This window comes from Balaenoptera musculus, chromosome 1, assembly GCF_009873245.2.
Source record: "Balaenoptera musculus isolate JJ_BM4_2016_0621 chromosome 1, mBalMus1.pri.v3, whole genome shotgun sequence".
In the NCBI taxonomy this organism is placed as follows: Eukaryota; Metazoa; Chordata; class Mammalia; order Artiodactyla; family Balaenopteridae; genus Balaenoptera; species Balaenoptera musculus.
Genome location: NC_045785.1, coordinates 158528850 through 158544535, shown reverse-complemented (window position 1 = coordinate 158544535; position 15686 = coordinate 158528850). Strand labels below are relative to the sequence as shown.

At 44.2% G+C, this 15686-nt stretch overlaps 1 protein-coding gene across 1 annotated transcript in view; it reads right to left on the bottom strand.

The window, feature by feature from the left end:
* KIF26B (kinesin family member 26B) overlaps positions 1 to 15686 on the bottom strand; it is a 482699-nt gene that overhangs the window by 465474 nt on the left and 1539 nt on the right. Inside the window, exon 2 of the mRNA XM_036823698.1 lies at positions 15047 to 15448. Within this exon, the coding sequence (XP_036679593.1) occupies positions 15047 to 15448 (402 nt within the window). The remainder of the gene's footprint in view (positions 1 to 15046; positions 15449 to 15686) is intronic.

Below are 15686 nucleotides of genomic sequence, written 5' to 3'. Positions count from 1 at the left end.
ATTGCGGTTTTGACTTGCATTTCCCTGATGATTAGCAATGTTGAGCATCTTTTCATGTGCCTGTTGGCCATTTGTATGTCCTCTTTGGAAAAATGTCTATTCACTTCACTATGAAGCAGCTATTAACACCATTACATAAGTGACGAAACTGAGGCAGAAAGCAGTAAGTCCTTCAAGTTCAAGAGCTGATAAATGACAGAGCAAAGATTCAAACCCAGATGGTCTGGCTCCGGGCTTTTAATTACAAAAGTAATGTAATGCTGCATAACCTCTAAGGTTCCTTCTATGCTCTTGTTCTATGATTATAAAATGCTAATGATTAAAAAGGATATTCTGAAGCCTCCAGGAGGTGTACAATGTTAAAAATAATGGCATCCATTTAACCTGACATATTATATTGACTTTTGCCCTATGTGAGAATTATAAAGAGGGTTTGGAAACCCCATGATCCTACTAAAAAAGATACTAAAATGGGTGCCTTAAATGCAGTGATGAACACTACTCCATTTCTTTCTAGAATTATCAGGACACCATTAATGTCTATGCAAAAATCCACCCTGCTTCCTTGTTACTCTGCACTGAATGACTGAAAACCAGGTTCTTAACCTACTGCATTTCTCCTCTCACGTCAAACTGAGGCAGTTCCAAGCCTTTAAAGGGAGAGATTCCTTTATCACTCCAGACCCTCCTCCATCCTGGATGTGATCACGTGTCACCATCTCACCAAGTAGCGGCGGCAGTGTGGCACCAACTGAGCAGTATCAATTATCAGATGAAGGAAGAGATTAAATCGGAGGGACCAGTGTCTGGGGAAGTAGTCTCGAGCGGCCCTCTCAATTTAGTTCCGGTGGTACTAATAAGTTTCCTCCCTGAATACCTGGGACCAGTGAGTGTTCCCACCTTCTCTTATTCTGCCAGACGAGACGTGAACGCAACCACATTAAACTGAGCAAAAATAAGGACTTGTTAACTAACAAGAAATTTAAGGCCCTCCAAACTAGCCAACCCATAAATCCCAGACCAAGATCCACTCAGATGTAGAAGCTGCTTGCACTCTGATCCCTGTGGATTTCACTCTCCTAGAGAACAGGAGGCCATGGCAGTGGGACAGCATCCTGCCACCTCCCAGGACGAATCCAGGCATCACCTCCCACCCCCTACACACTGCCTGCATCCCCTCCTCTGTCACCTTCCCTCCTCCCCAGTGATGCTGTCCTTACATAGCAGTGGTAAGATTTTTTTCCAAAAGGCCAGAAATTTTTGGAGAATTCATGTATTCAAGAAAATAATTACTGTCTACTGGGTAAAATTAATAAGATAGGATGACTGTACTCCCAGGGTTCAGAGTCCAGGAGATCCACATGGGCAAAACAACTGCATAAATAAATCCTATTAGAACCTGATGGAGAGTCAGGAGCCCGAGGTTTTCTGGGTGACCCTGGGCCAGCCTCCTAAACCTTTGCCATCATTCTGCAATCTCCTTCCTGACCACCATAAAGGGGCATCATGAAGAATCACTAATAATGGCAAGTACTCTATTTAAAAAAGTCAATTAGCACAAACTACCACCACAAAAATGCCCACAACCGGCAACTTCCTTCCCCAAGTGGGTACCTCTCACAGGAAGCAGAGAGCTGATTAGGCACATGAAAACCGTGCCTTTGTATTACATTTACCACCCTGGCTGCAAAATATGCTTGTAAAGCCATCATTAGCAGACTCACAGCTGTCAACCCTCCCTGCACTCCCAGCCTGAGAGACAGTTAGCCGTCCTTCTGTGCTGAATGCCCTTTTAATTGCACACCCCACTTTATTAGCTGCCTTGACCTCCAATAAAAGCTTCGGCCTAACAACGTCTGAAACCTGAGACAGGATGTCTACCGTGTCATCAACTTGTAGGCTTCCTGCAGGGCTCCTGCCAAGTGTGCACATGCACGCACACACGCACAGCCCGTTAGAAAGACTTCTCCCTAGAAATTTCACAAATAATTACATGAGTGAACTTAGGCGGAAAGAACAAGAGGAAAAATAAAGGATACGGTATCTGAGAACAGAATCAAGGGAGACACGTGGAGGGTGTGCTGGGCTGCAGGACGCTCTGTCAGTGCTCCCCTGCCGTGCCTGCAGGCATCCGAGGCAGACAAGGGGCGTGCCTGCAGCTCCTCTGCTCTCCGGCTGCTCTCACTGTGTCTGCCCCCAAGTCCTAATGTGCTCTGGGCTGGGAAAGGCCAAATGAAGGCCTGCTTTCAATACCTGTGCTCCCTGAGTTGCGTTTAGACTACAACAAAAATATAAATTATTGTAGTTGAAAGAAGAGTTAGGGAAACATTTCACAGGAAGCAGACAATTTAAACAGGCAACCTAGGGGACTTCCCTGGTGGCGCAGTGGTTAAGAATCCACCGGTCAATGCAGGGGACACGGGTTCGAGCCCTGGTCTGGGAGGATCCCACATGCCGTGGAGCAACTAAGCCCGACAAGAGAGCCACCGCAATGAGAAGCCTGCGCACCGCAACGAAGAGTAACCCCTGCTCACCGCAACTAGAGAAAGCCCTCGTGCAGCAACGAAGACCCACAGCAGCCAAAAATAAATTAATTAATTAATTAATTAAATTTTTTTAAAAAGAGGCAACCTAGGCTAGTGCTAAAGATGAAAAATAAAATTGATAATAACTGAATGGGTCTCGTTGACTCAGCATCTGCTACCTGCCATCTCCTTTGCAGACCACAGCATCCAAATGAGAGGATTATTACACCCAAGTCATGGGCGTGGGCTGCGTAAGTATTGGTCTAAGTAACTGTGGTCTCGTCTAGATATTTGAAGAAGCAGAAAAGAGAAGGAGAAAGCAAAGGGGGCAAAAAGGGTTTCAAAAAAATTAAGATGTAGAATTTTTTAAAGAATGATGAATAAAATGTTTGGAGTTCTGGTGTTTCTACATTGCTATCCAGGGAGAACTCCCCACAAATTATTTCTAATTCTTAATGAATATGGCAGATTTTTTTAATGGAACACTAACTCTAAGCAGTCTTTATATCTAAGGCAATACTTTTTCTCAAACATCCCTTACCAAATTGCTCTTATAAAATCAATTGTCCTTTTGTTTGCCCAAGTTTATTTCTGCTTACAAATACAGAAGACAGTAAACAGCTTCATTAAGAAATAGGAAGAATCTAGTGAGTCAATTTATGATCCAAATTCCAAAGGCAGAAATATCAGCCATGGCAATGCCAGTGAGTACCTTCACCTGGATGGCAAACAAGGGGGGACACACCTTGGCTGGCTGGGGGTGGGATTCCCACAGGTGTGCCAACCCATGGAACAGCTTCAGCCTCCAGGTTCAGCCAGAAATCCATCTAAGACTTTGTCAAGCACATCCCTCTAGAATTTGGGGTCAGAGATTGGGCTCCTTAAGACTTGCAGGCTTGGAAGGAGTTTAGAGACCACCAACTCCCTCTTCTCGGTTTACAAAAGAGGAACAAAGCACAAGCTGACTAGGTGACTCGCCCAAAGCCACGGTTCTAATTAGTGCCAGAGGCGGGACTGCACCTCAATATCTGGGACAACCTCCAATGCCTACCAGCCACCCACCCTTTTATTTCTGTTTCTCTCACCCTCTCTCTTGTCCTTCCTCCTCCTACTCCCATCACTCTTATTCCCCTCCCTTCTATCCCCACACCGCCTGGCTCGATGGAAACAAGCGATGCTCCAGTTCACAGCTGTGGGCCCACAGGGAAGACATTCAAGGCCACCTCTTCAGCTGCCGTGCTCAGGACCAAGACATCCCTCTACGAAAAGACACACAACCGAACCAGGCAAGTGATTATTTTTCATTAAATAATGGCAGTTACTAGTCATCTGCCTGAATTCAACTGTGTATTTTCTGTATAATTCTTTGGTTAGATAGCTCAATAGCTTTTGGCTGTTGTTGGTGGTGGTGATGGTTTCTAATCAGGTAATAAGTAAGTCTCCTACAGCTGCATGAAACCACCAGGTAGATGGAGCAGGGAGTAGGGAAGCAGTGATTACAACTCTAAAGAAAGCAACCACTATAAATAAGACGATCACGTTTCATGGGAAAGTGTAGCTGCTCACCACCGCTAATTAAAAGATGGAATTCCTTCACAGAAAAATCTCAGGCCCTATAAATTCCTATGTTATCTTAGAAGAAATCCTTAGTTAGCAACTGCAAATCCCAGACATCACTCAGATTAGATAAAGAATTATTCAACGTTTACATGTTTCACCCCTGTGGTGGCAAAGTCGATTTAAACTGATTATTTGCAGTTCATGCTTTAAAAATAAAAACATTTCGTGTGTAAGAACTAGCAAAGATCTTAAAAACATGCTGTGTGGAGAACTAAAACTTTTAACAAGCACTTTTTGTGGCCAGCAACAACATCGAGCTTAAACTCCATTCAGCAGAAAAGATGAATAAAAATAGCCCGTCAGCTGTAAGTTAGTCTATAACACTTAAGATATATTTCGATACAGTTCTGCTTATCAAAAGAACTTACTCTACCCCAGAGCCTTCTGAAATGTTCACCTATAGAGCAGCATGAGGATATCGACTCTTTCTACAGAAGCGTTTACAAGAACACACTCTACCCAGGGCAGCTCCAGCTCCGAGAGCAGGGATATGTGCAGGAAATACTGCTTGGTGGGGGGGAAGTGTCTTTATTTCCAGACTTCTCCACAGGGCCTGGGCGGAATCGATGCGATAGGATCAGCAAAGTATGACTGCAAAGAAAACTGTCTGAGAAAGATAAAACTGGATCGGGAGGCAGATAAGCCCAAATTCCCAATGCCGCTCAGATCCGCACACTGCATGTGCAGTCACTGGGGGGCGTCTGCTCTCCCACACTCACCAAAGCGGAACTGCAAAGTTCGGTGTCTGCAGTGCTCCCTGGGGGGCCTCTGAGAGGGGCAGGGCTTAAAGGGGGGATTTCCATCTGTGACAAAGAATCTCAATCCATATTCATGGCATCTCAACTACAAGGAGTAGCTATTTTCATCAACCGAGCTCTCCTGGTTCTGTGGAGCCACCCTACAAATGAATAAATAAGTAGGAGATGCTTTATTCACTTGGAGGTGAGGAAATGGGAAAGGAGACGAGCTTAATGGTTCCACCTTCTCTGACAACTGCTTTTCTGTTTTGGTGTCAGATCACTGGCAAAAGGAAAAAGAAAGAGAGAGAGAGGGAGAGAGGAAGAGAGAAGAAGAAAGAAGAAAGGAAGGGAAGAGAGAGAGAGAAGGAAAGGAAGGAATTTTCATAAAATTCAACTTCCTGTGGGGCATCATTGGAATAAAACAGAAAGTGATGGTTGGATATCATCTCACAATTTCACCACCTCCTCACAACAACCCTGGCAGGGCCCCAACATTACCCCCATTGTATAAATTTATTTTATTTATTTATTTCTGGCTGCGATGGGTCTTCATTGCTGTGTGCGGGCTTTCTCTAGTTGCAGCGAGCCGGGGCTCCTCTTCATTGCAGTGCACGGGCTTCTCATTGCGGTGGTTTCTCTTGTTGCAGAGCACGGGCTCTAGGCGCGCAGGCTTCAGTAGTTGTGGCACATGGGCTCAGTAGTTGTGGCTCGCAGGCTCAGTAGTTGTGGCGCATGGGCTTAGTTGCTCTGCGGCATGTGGGATCTTCCCGGACCAGGGCTCAAACCCATGTCCCCTTCATTGGCAGGCAGATTCTTAACCACTCGCCACCAGGGAAGCCCACCCCCATTGTAAAGGTGAGAATAACCCGGTTCAGAAAGGCTAAGTGACTTGCCCAAGGTCACACACTCAGTGATGCAGCCTAGTTTTGCACCCAAGTTGTTGACCCCAGATCTTCATGTTTTAAGGTCATAAGAGCCTCAGAAAATGAATCTCTCTTAACCTCTCAGTGTCTTCAACAACTTTGAGCTGCCTCAGATGTCCTCACCTCTCCATCACTCCTGGACACACTGTCATTGCCTGCCTTTCTCCAGGGTGCCAGAAACTTCTAACAAAGATCCCCAGTGACCTCCTATTTACTGATTCAGTGGAAACCTCAGTCCTTACCTCCTTGACCTCTCCAAGGTATCTGACCTTTCATCACCCCTACCTTCTCAAGCTCACCCCTCCCTCCGTTTCCATGATACCACTTTTTCTTATTTTCCTCCCCCTTTTCTGGTCTCTCCTTGAATTGTCTTCCTGGCTCCTCAGGCTGCCTCTCCCTTCAACGTCAATGGGTCCCACAGCTCCACACTTCACCGTCTGTCACTCTACACATCCTCCGGGGAGAGCTCACCTCATCTGTGGATTCCACCACCTTCCTCATGCTGACATTTCCCAGATCCATGGCTCCAGCTCTGAATCCACTCTAGAGCCCCACTGGACCCCACTGGAACATTCCACCTCAAGTTCTAGAGAACCCAAACCAATTTTAGTATTCACACCCATCCTTGAAAATCAGACCCACCGTAACAAAAAACCCCTCTCTGCCTGTATTCTCCATCTCAATTAACGGCGGCAGCACCCTCACACTTGCCCTAGCCAGAAATCTTCCTCCTCTCGCTCCTGCCCCATTTCTCAGCTGCCATCCGCCACGGGTTTTCTATGTACAAAATCTGTCAGGGCCAGTCTGCCTCTTCATTCCCACTGCTACTGCCTTAGTTAGGTCTGCACCATCTTTCACTGATGCCACGGCGAGGGGCCTCTCCACTGAACTCCATGATACCACTCTTCGAATCCAGTTTCTCTCTCCCTATCAGAGCAATCTTTCTTAAATGAATATCTGATCACTTCACTCCCTTCCTGAAAGCCCTTCAATGGCCACCCAGCCTATAGGATAATATCCAGATTCTTTAGCCTACGAGGCCCTTCGTCCTCTCCCTGCCACCTCTCCAGCCTGTCACTCACCCATGCACACACTGCACTATGTCGGCAACGCACCACTGCAGTTCCCCCAGGACACTGAGTGTGCGTAACCTCTTTGTGCCTAATGCTCTCACCATTCCCTCTGCCTGGAATGCGGGTGATTCACCACGCTCACATGCTGAACTCCTACTCACTCTTCCAAAGCCAGCTCGAGCCTCACCTCTCTTTGCTTCCTATCAGCCGCCCCAGCCCATGGTCCAGTATTTAATATGCTGCACCCTAACTCTTTGGTTCTTTGTCTGTCTCTAATACTAGACTGGGAGTTGCTCCGGGAAAGGAATTTTTATTCTTTTTCATATCTTGGTTATAATGTGGCATAGTACCGTAGCTGGTACATGAGTGGGAATCAAAAATGCTTATGGCATGCAAATATGAAAGCAAAAACAATAAATAAAATATTAGCAAACTGAATCCAGCAGCATATTTTAAAAAATACATTGTGACCAAGTAGGGTTTATTATGGGAATGCAAGGATGGTTCATTATTAGGAAAGCAATGATAATAATTCACAATATTAATAGATCTAAGGAGAAAAATCATATGATCATCTTCCTAAATACTGAAAAGACATTGGCAAAATATAACACCCATTCCTGATGAAAAACAGTAAATAAAACAGGAACTGATGGATACTTCCTTAACTTTTAAAAATATATAGAGACCTCAGTCCAAAAGCCAAGATCTTACTTAGTGAGAAAAACTGTACATATGCCCACCATACATTACCATTTAACATTGTGTTGGAGGCATAAATCAACGTAACAAACAAGAGAAAACTATTAGAGGAATAAAATTAGCAAAGGAGAGGAGAGATGCTATCTCTATTTGTAGAAGATAAATCCTTTTGAAAATCCAAGAGTACCAATTTAAAAACTAATGAATACAGTAATAGAATTTAATAATAGGATATAAGATATATATAAGATATATATATATAAGATATATATAATATCCCTCTTATATATTAACAATTATCAATTAGAAGAGATAATGTAAGATAAGAGCTCCTTTATAATAGCAACAAAAAGTATTTTTAATACCTAAAAATAAACTTAACAAGAAATAAAGCCTCTATGAGAAAAACCTTTAAAATTGCTGAAAGTAGATGTGTTCAAATGGAAAGACATTCCATGTTCTTGGGAAGGAGTCAACATCATAAAGATGCCAAATATCCCCCAGGTTAATGTATAAATTTAACATGGTCCCAATTTTAAAAAATTTTATGGAGTTAGGCAAGTTGATTCTAAAGTTCATATGGGAAAAGAGTCTGGAAGAATAACCAGGAAACTACTAGAAAGGAAAGGCATTGTTTGGGAAAGAGAGAGAGCTAACATTACCAAATACTAAAACATGCTCCAAAGCTTCTGTAACTAAAATAGTATGGAATTGGTACATGAAAAGACAGATAAATGGGACATAACAGAAGGTCCAGAAGTAGACCCAAGTACTGAAAATCTGGTTTATGATAATGGTTATTTCAAATCAATGGGGGAAAGATGAATGTTTTAATAAAGGGTTTGGGGACAACTGGATAGACATTTAGAAAAAGATAAAATTGATCTATACCTCTCATTATATACCAAAATAATCTCCCAGTGGATCAGAGATCTAACTATTAGAAAGAAAACCTTACAAATATTCAAAGAAAACATAGGGGAATTCCTTTAGAACCTGGAAAAGGTGGACAGACAACCTTTCTAACCATAATTCAAAATCCAATTTTCTTAGATGGGTTCTAGAGCATCCCAAAGGCAATGGGAAGCAGGATGATGAATACAAACTGATTCACTATTCTGATTAATATTTCAAAAGCAATTTAGGAATAGAGATGTATCGCCAGTCTTTTTGCACCTACACAAATACACGTTTAAGATATTTCTGATTGGTGCATTTGAGTCTGAAAGATCATTGGGAGCCCTTTCTAAACAGTGTTTCTTTGCCACAATAAGACCACACAGGAGATTTTTTTAAAAAAAAGGAAAGAATTTTATGATCAGCCTGTGACTCAAGATACTGGTAAAAAGGAAATTAGTTTTGTATTCCTGAAAAGAGACTGGGAACACTCACAGACACCGGCGTGCACGTGGTCTCTGCACCAGTCTCTGCGGGGACAAAACAGAGTGGAGGCTGGCAGCCCCGCTGATGCAGCACAGAAGGTCTAGCTAAAGAACATGTCCTCTCAGACAGTCCCCACAGGTCCCTCGGGCAGGGCTTTTCAGAAAGGGCTGACAACAGCCTCAGCCAAGTGAATATAAATATAAGGAAGTTCCTTTGCCCCCTCCAATACATTCCAGCCAAGCAAATTACTCAGCTCAGGGTCCTGACCACGTCACACATTTTCCCCCCATCCTGAAAGTGAAGTTACCAGGAAAAATAACCACAACCTTCTCCCTCAAGCAAGGGTCTCCACTCAGGCAGTTACTCTAATAGTGTAACACCCTCAATGGCTTTAGAGGGGGAGAAGCATCCTTGGATTTCTCTGTTCCTTGCACCTTTACTCATACTTCCTTTTGTGACGTGAACCACATCAATCACCTGGAATTCCAGGGTAAAGGAAAGAAATCGGGTTCATCTTCATTTTGCTACATGAGATTTTATGAATGTATGTATGTATGTATGTATGTGTGTATATATCAGTACAGTGCCTAGCACATACTAAGGATGATAATTGTTAGCCACTTATAATCATCATTGTTATTACCATCACCATTATTATTAGCTGATGAATGGTTCAGTTTGATCTGTGATATAATGCCAAAGAGCAACTGATGTTGCCTATTTTATTGACTTAATCCTTCTAAATGTTGACAAATTACCAGGCTCAGCCATTTAAAAATCACATTTCTAATGCAATAATACTATCTGCAATGAGTGTGGAAGAAATTACTACAGGCCAGGGATTTTTACAAAGTGAATTAAATCACTATAAAAACTGACCATGGGAATTCTCTGGTGGCGCAGTGGTTAAGAATCCGCCTGCCAGTGCAGGGGACATGGGTTCGAGCCCTGGTCTGGGAAAATCCCACATGCCCAGAGCAACTAAGCCCATGTGCCACAACTACTGAGCCCACGTGCCATAACTACTGAAGCCCGCGCACCTAGAGCCCATGCTCCGCAACAAGAGAAGCCACTGCAACGAGAAAAGCAGGCACTGCAACGAAGAGTAGCCCCCTCTCGCCACAACTAGAGAAAGCCCGAGCGCAGCAACGAAGACCCAAAGCAGCCAAAAATATATATACAATAAAATTTTTCTTTTAATTAAAAAAAAAAACTGACCCTGTTGGTTCACAATTAAAAGTCTGGTAGAATGAAATGCAATTATGCCATAGCTTACTAAGCCTTAAAGAAGATATTACTGCTCATATGTCTCTACTGGGAATGTTTTTATAATACCTAAAATGTTTCAGAAATGTTTTAATGATAAATGCTACCGGACTTTTTCATTACCAATATTATCTATTAGCTGATCCCTTATCTAAAATATTTCCGAAATGGAAAAGATTCAAATGAAGATTTCTGAAAACAGCCATGTGTTCTTAAAAAGATTTCCGATAGAATTTTCTCATAATTAATAAGTACCTAAAATTCAGTATCTATTTATAAAGAGTCTTACATTGGCTTCTAGGGGATATTCTAAATGGAGTTATTTTTTCATACTCCTGTTTTGGAACTGAAAAAATATGGAAAAAATATATATATATACATATACATATATATATATATATATAGACTTACTTGGGCCCTGGCTATTTAGAGTCTACGTTTGGTGTTCTTAAACCCCCTGACACATTCCTCTCTTTCATCTCTGTGATTCCTGGCCACTCTTCTCAGTATGTCTGGCTAATCTTCCTGATATTTCTGGGGCATAAATGGACCCAGAATATGTGACCAGGGAAAAATTCAGCTAGGAATGTAGTTCTGTACTGTTTTTTATATAAAAGATTTTCTTTTCTTGATATGGAAATGAATAGAGGTCTGATAACCTTTTGCCAACCTGGAACATTTCTACTTACCCCAGGGAGTTCTTTGGGGCTGATGTTTCATAGGGCTTACACTGTCAATTCAAAAGTTCTGTAACAGATCTCGAAATGATCTAGGATAGCCCCAAAATGGGAGATTCGTTCCTTGGCCCCCATTTCTGGCTTCGTGCCTTGACTGTGTATAAAACAGGAAAGATGCTCTGGCCAATGGATATGAAATGGTTTTATATTTACACAGTGGGACACTACAATGGGTAAAAGGACTGATTTCACTTAAAACCCCAAGACTTTACAAAACCACATTCTTTCCTTTTATCTGACCACTTCCACTTACTAGTCCTAGAAAAGAAATGATATAAAACCAATAAGTACTTTTTTTACTGACTGAAGTAATAACAGTCAATCCAAATGGTTTACAGTCTGTCACCAGGCAAAAATCTTGACTCACTCAGGTGAGTTGCTATTTGAAAGGTTGGGTCCAGAGCATCATTAAGAGTTATGTGAGGTCACAGTTGTCCCTTCTACATTCCTCAGTCTGTTTCATTCCTAAATCTGCCTTTATTCTCTATCTCTTCCAAATCCATTATCATCTTTCTCTATGAGCTCCCCCCAAATCTGTATCTCCTCCCATTTCCTGCCTCAGTTAACATTACCCCACCCACCCAGTTACCTAAGCTAGAAACCTCCGAGCCGTGTAGCCTTCTGCCATGAAGTCTCATTCTCCAGTGGACACATGACTAGTACTAAGAGAGCTCGGAACGGGCTGGTCACACCTCAGGCCACTAGAGCCACTGTCTAACTCCTGGGACCAGCCCGACACCCCTGCATGGGCCCGCCAGCACTTTACCTCCCCTCCTTAACCAACTGTTTCAGAGACAAAACTGGGGGAATTCAACAGCGCTGGCTACCTACCAGTGGGCATGATGTGAGAATTCATATGGCAAAATGATATTTGGGAAATGTACTGATGAAATCAGAAACTGAAAGTGGATAATATTTTGCAAGAAAAGCCCTAAATTCTGTAAAACATAAATCCCATAGACTCTTGTCTAGTTAATAATCATAAGCCTTCACATCTTGGATTTCCCTGGTGGTGCAGTGGTTAAGACTCCATGCTTCCACTGCAGGGGGAGCGGGTTTGATCCCTGGTCAGGGAAGTTCCGCGGTGCAGCCAAAAAAAATAAAAAATAAAAAATAAACCTTCACCTCTTTCTCTAAAGAATGGAGGCACTTTTCAAGCCTCATCTAAAATAATTTTTCTGACATTCTAATCATTTAAAAGATCCTCTAGAGTCTGAATCATTTTTTCCTTAGTGTATTAATGGGAAAGTTAAAATACAGAGGAAAACTGATTTACTCACTGTCACAAAATAAATCAGTGGTAGAGAAAGAACTAAAACCAAATCCCCCCTAAAATTGTAAGGTTCCTGGATGTACTATTCTGCCTTTGACTTTTAAATGCCTACCGAGGAAACTATTAATACCACCTCACAGCATGTAATACTCCATGTAAGAAAAGAGTCCCCAGATACAGCTAAGCATCTTAAGTGAATTACAAAGATGATTTTTGCTAATTACCTCTCAAAAACATGCCTTTATCTTCCAGACCCTTACTCTTCAGGGCAAACTACATGTTGGAGTCACAATGACCTCTCTTGTTCTAATGAAACTTAACTCCTTCTGTGCCTGAGGGCTATGGAAGTCCACAGTTTGCTCATAAATCTGGCTCAGGGAAGAAGAAAGGCCTTGTGTTGGAGTTACATGGGCCTCCATCCATGGTGCTTGAGAGAACACAACACTTGTTTGGTTAAAATGCTGCAAACTTTAAAAAGAAAAAAATGCTGCAAACTTTAAAGGTGTAATGGAAATATTACCTGAGGGTACCAATATTTAAAAAAGAAAAAAACCCTAAAATTATTATTCCCAGAGACAGGTAGAGGATTGGTAGTTAAATTCTGGCCCCATACCTCATTACTAACAGTGAGGTCATCCAAACAACCCTTGTTTCTGGCTAAGTCTTATGCTCTCCCCTGCACCAAATGTCATGTTTCACTGTGCTACATCACATCCTAAACCCCACGCAAATTCATGTGTGCACTTAAAGTGACCCCATGTGACTGTCCCCAAGACTGACAGCTCTTCTCTAGATGTGCCTGGATCACTTTAAATTGGTGTAGAGCATTGAGGTTCCCCAGACCCAGCGTTTCCTCTGGAGCCATCACTCTGATAATATAATCAGTTTCCCAGCATCACTTTTATTTCATCACATAAATAAAATTGTCAAATATATCAAGCTGCCTCCTATTGCACTGTGAATGAATTTTCCAGGCTGCTTCAACAAAGCCAAAAATCTACTTTGTCACATGACTCCACAAGACATGATGGATGCATTTAAGTTTCAACATTTGTTTCTTCTTCCTATAGCTTTCCTTTCCTCCCTCCACTTTTATGAAAAGAGTATATTTTACTTTACCTTTGCACACACGGAGCATTCAACAACACAAAGAAGCTATTGTAAGAACAGGCCTGCAAGAATGTTCTAGAATAAATTGGTAGGCTGTAACTTACTAGTATTGCCAAAAATATATCTTTAAGAACCAAAGTTCTTCAAAATTTATCAGCTGGTCTAGTCTGGTTATACAGACTTAACAGCATCCCACACTCTTCCTCTGTAGCACTCACCGCAAATGGAAACAAATTATGAATTGTGCATTTTGTGGTTAACGTCTCTACCCTCCATTAGAATATAAGCTCCATGTGGACAAGGACAGCGTGTACCTGTTATTTTATTGCTGTGCCTAACACACTTCCTTGAGTGTAGTAGATAATCAAATAATATTGATAAACAATCACAAGAGTAAATAAATCTGTGAGTGGAGAGAGTGTTAAATCGGAGGATATGGCATGCAAGAGTGAAATAAGCTTTTAGAGTCCCTGAGATTTATTTTTAGGGGTGTCCTGACAGATTTATTATGAAACTACGAAAATGGCATACTGATAACAATCTACAAGTTAATTATTCTTGAGATAAATTCGGGATTCATAAAACCAATTCTCTTGGTGGCAATTTTCCACATTTAAAATTTTACAACTCCTGCGGGTATTTGTTTAATTTAACCCTTGCGTATGAAAAGATCAATGTGTGTATATTTGGATAAGCAGAAACGGCAAGCAGATGCAGCTATTCCTAAACTCCACTACTCAAAATCACATTTCACTTCAAAAGTCACAGAAATATAAATCAGAAAGTGCCACTGAACAGTGTCAGAATTCTCTACAGCAATTCACGCTGTGTTCTTGATATTTCTCTCTAAGCACTGATAAAAACTCTTTGAAGTGAAAGAGTAAATATTATCATTTGATAGTACTTAGGCCGAACAGTGCAAATACAATTGCATTGTGTTACACTCTGGGGACACACAGCGCTGGCAGGGTTGCCATGGAGGAACCAACGTGCTCAGCGCTGGTGCAGGCAGGAGGGAGCCCCGCTCAAAGAACTACTCACCCCTTAATATTCCTCTGATAGACACACAGAGGTTAGGGGGAAATGCTGGCTTTCCAATACGTGTTTCTGTTTTGGTAGCCCTGGGAAGGAAGGACCACAAATAGGCAATGGGAAATGCCAACTCCTAAATATCAGCCCGCTTTTACTACTCCCTCCGACATTTTTGTGAATGATCACGGTTGGGGGTGGGGAGAAAAATCTAAGGAGTCGCCCCGGCAGGGGGGCGCGGAAAGGAAAGAATCCCAGTAGCTGGTGTCAGCGTGTCCCCGGCCTGCGACGCGGCAAAGGCCTGTGGACGCGCGGGAAGAGGGTCTCGGGCGAAGGCAGCACCGCGCGGGACCAACGGGATGGATGGGCGAGTGCTGGGGGCACAGAAAGGGCACTCTGAGGAGTGGAGGGCAGCAGGAAGAATAACCTGGGCAGCCCCGGTGGGCGGCGAGGCCTGGAACCGCCTACGCACCATCCAAGCACTGCGTCCGGGGAAGGTCTGGCGGGGGAGACGCGCAGGGTCGCCCCGAGGCCGGGAGCTGACCCGGCTCGGCCAGCGCCTTCTCCGGAACCGAGCAGCGCGCAGCGCCGCAGGTCCCCCGATCCACGGCCGCAGGGAGGCGCTCAGCTGTTGCCCGCCCAGCCCTGTCCCCGGCGGCGCTCACCTTGCCGGGAAAGGGCCCCGGGAGGAGCAGCTTCAGAGCCTGCCTCTTCAGCTCCACCAGGCGGGCGTTGCAATTCTCGCACCAGACGCCGCGGTCCGATCCGGGGGAGGAGCCGCCGCCGCTGCCCGAGCCCGGGGAGCCCGTGCCGAAACCTGGCGAGCCGCCCAGGGAGCCAGGCGAGCTGGTGCCAATGCCCGGGGAGGCGGGGCCCGGGGAGCCCGTGAAGGAGCTCGGGGACGAGGTGCCCGAGCCGGGGGACGGCGTCCCCGACGAGCCGAGCGCCGAGCCCGCGCCCTCGGGAGTGGGGCGGCTCCCGGCGCGCGACTCTTCGTATGCTTTCCGGTACCAGCTTTCGGGGGAGAAAGGCGCCGCGGGCTTGGTGGGCGAGCAGACTTCATTCACCTGCGGGGGAGACACACGGTATCAGGGGCCGCAGGGCGGCTGGCTCCCGCGCCCCTGCCCAGGGCCGCCCTCCCGCCTGCCCGGGGACCTGCGCGCCACCGAGGGCCCAGCCGAGCGCCCACGGGAGCACTTTAGGGACCGCTGTGAACCCTGCGGCCAAATCTGCCTCCATATGTCTGGTTAATTGTGTTTAAGTGAATCCCCGTCGCCCGGGTGACCCCTGCACGGGTTCCCGGGA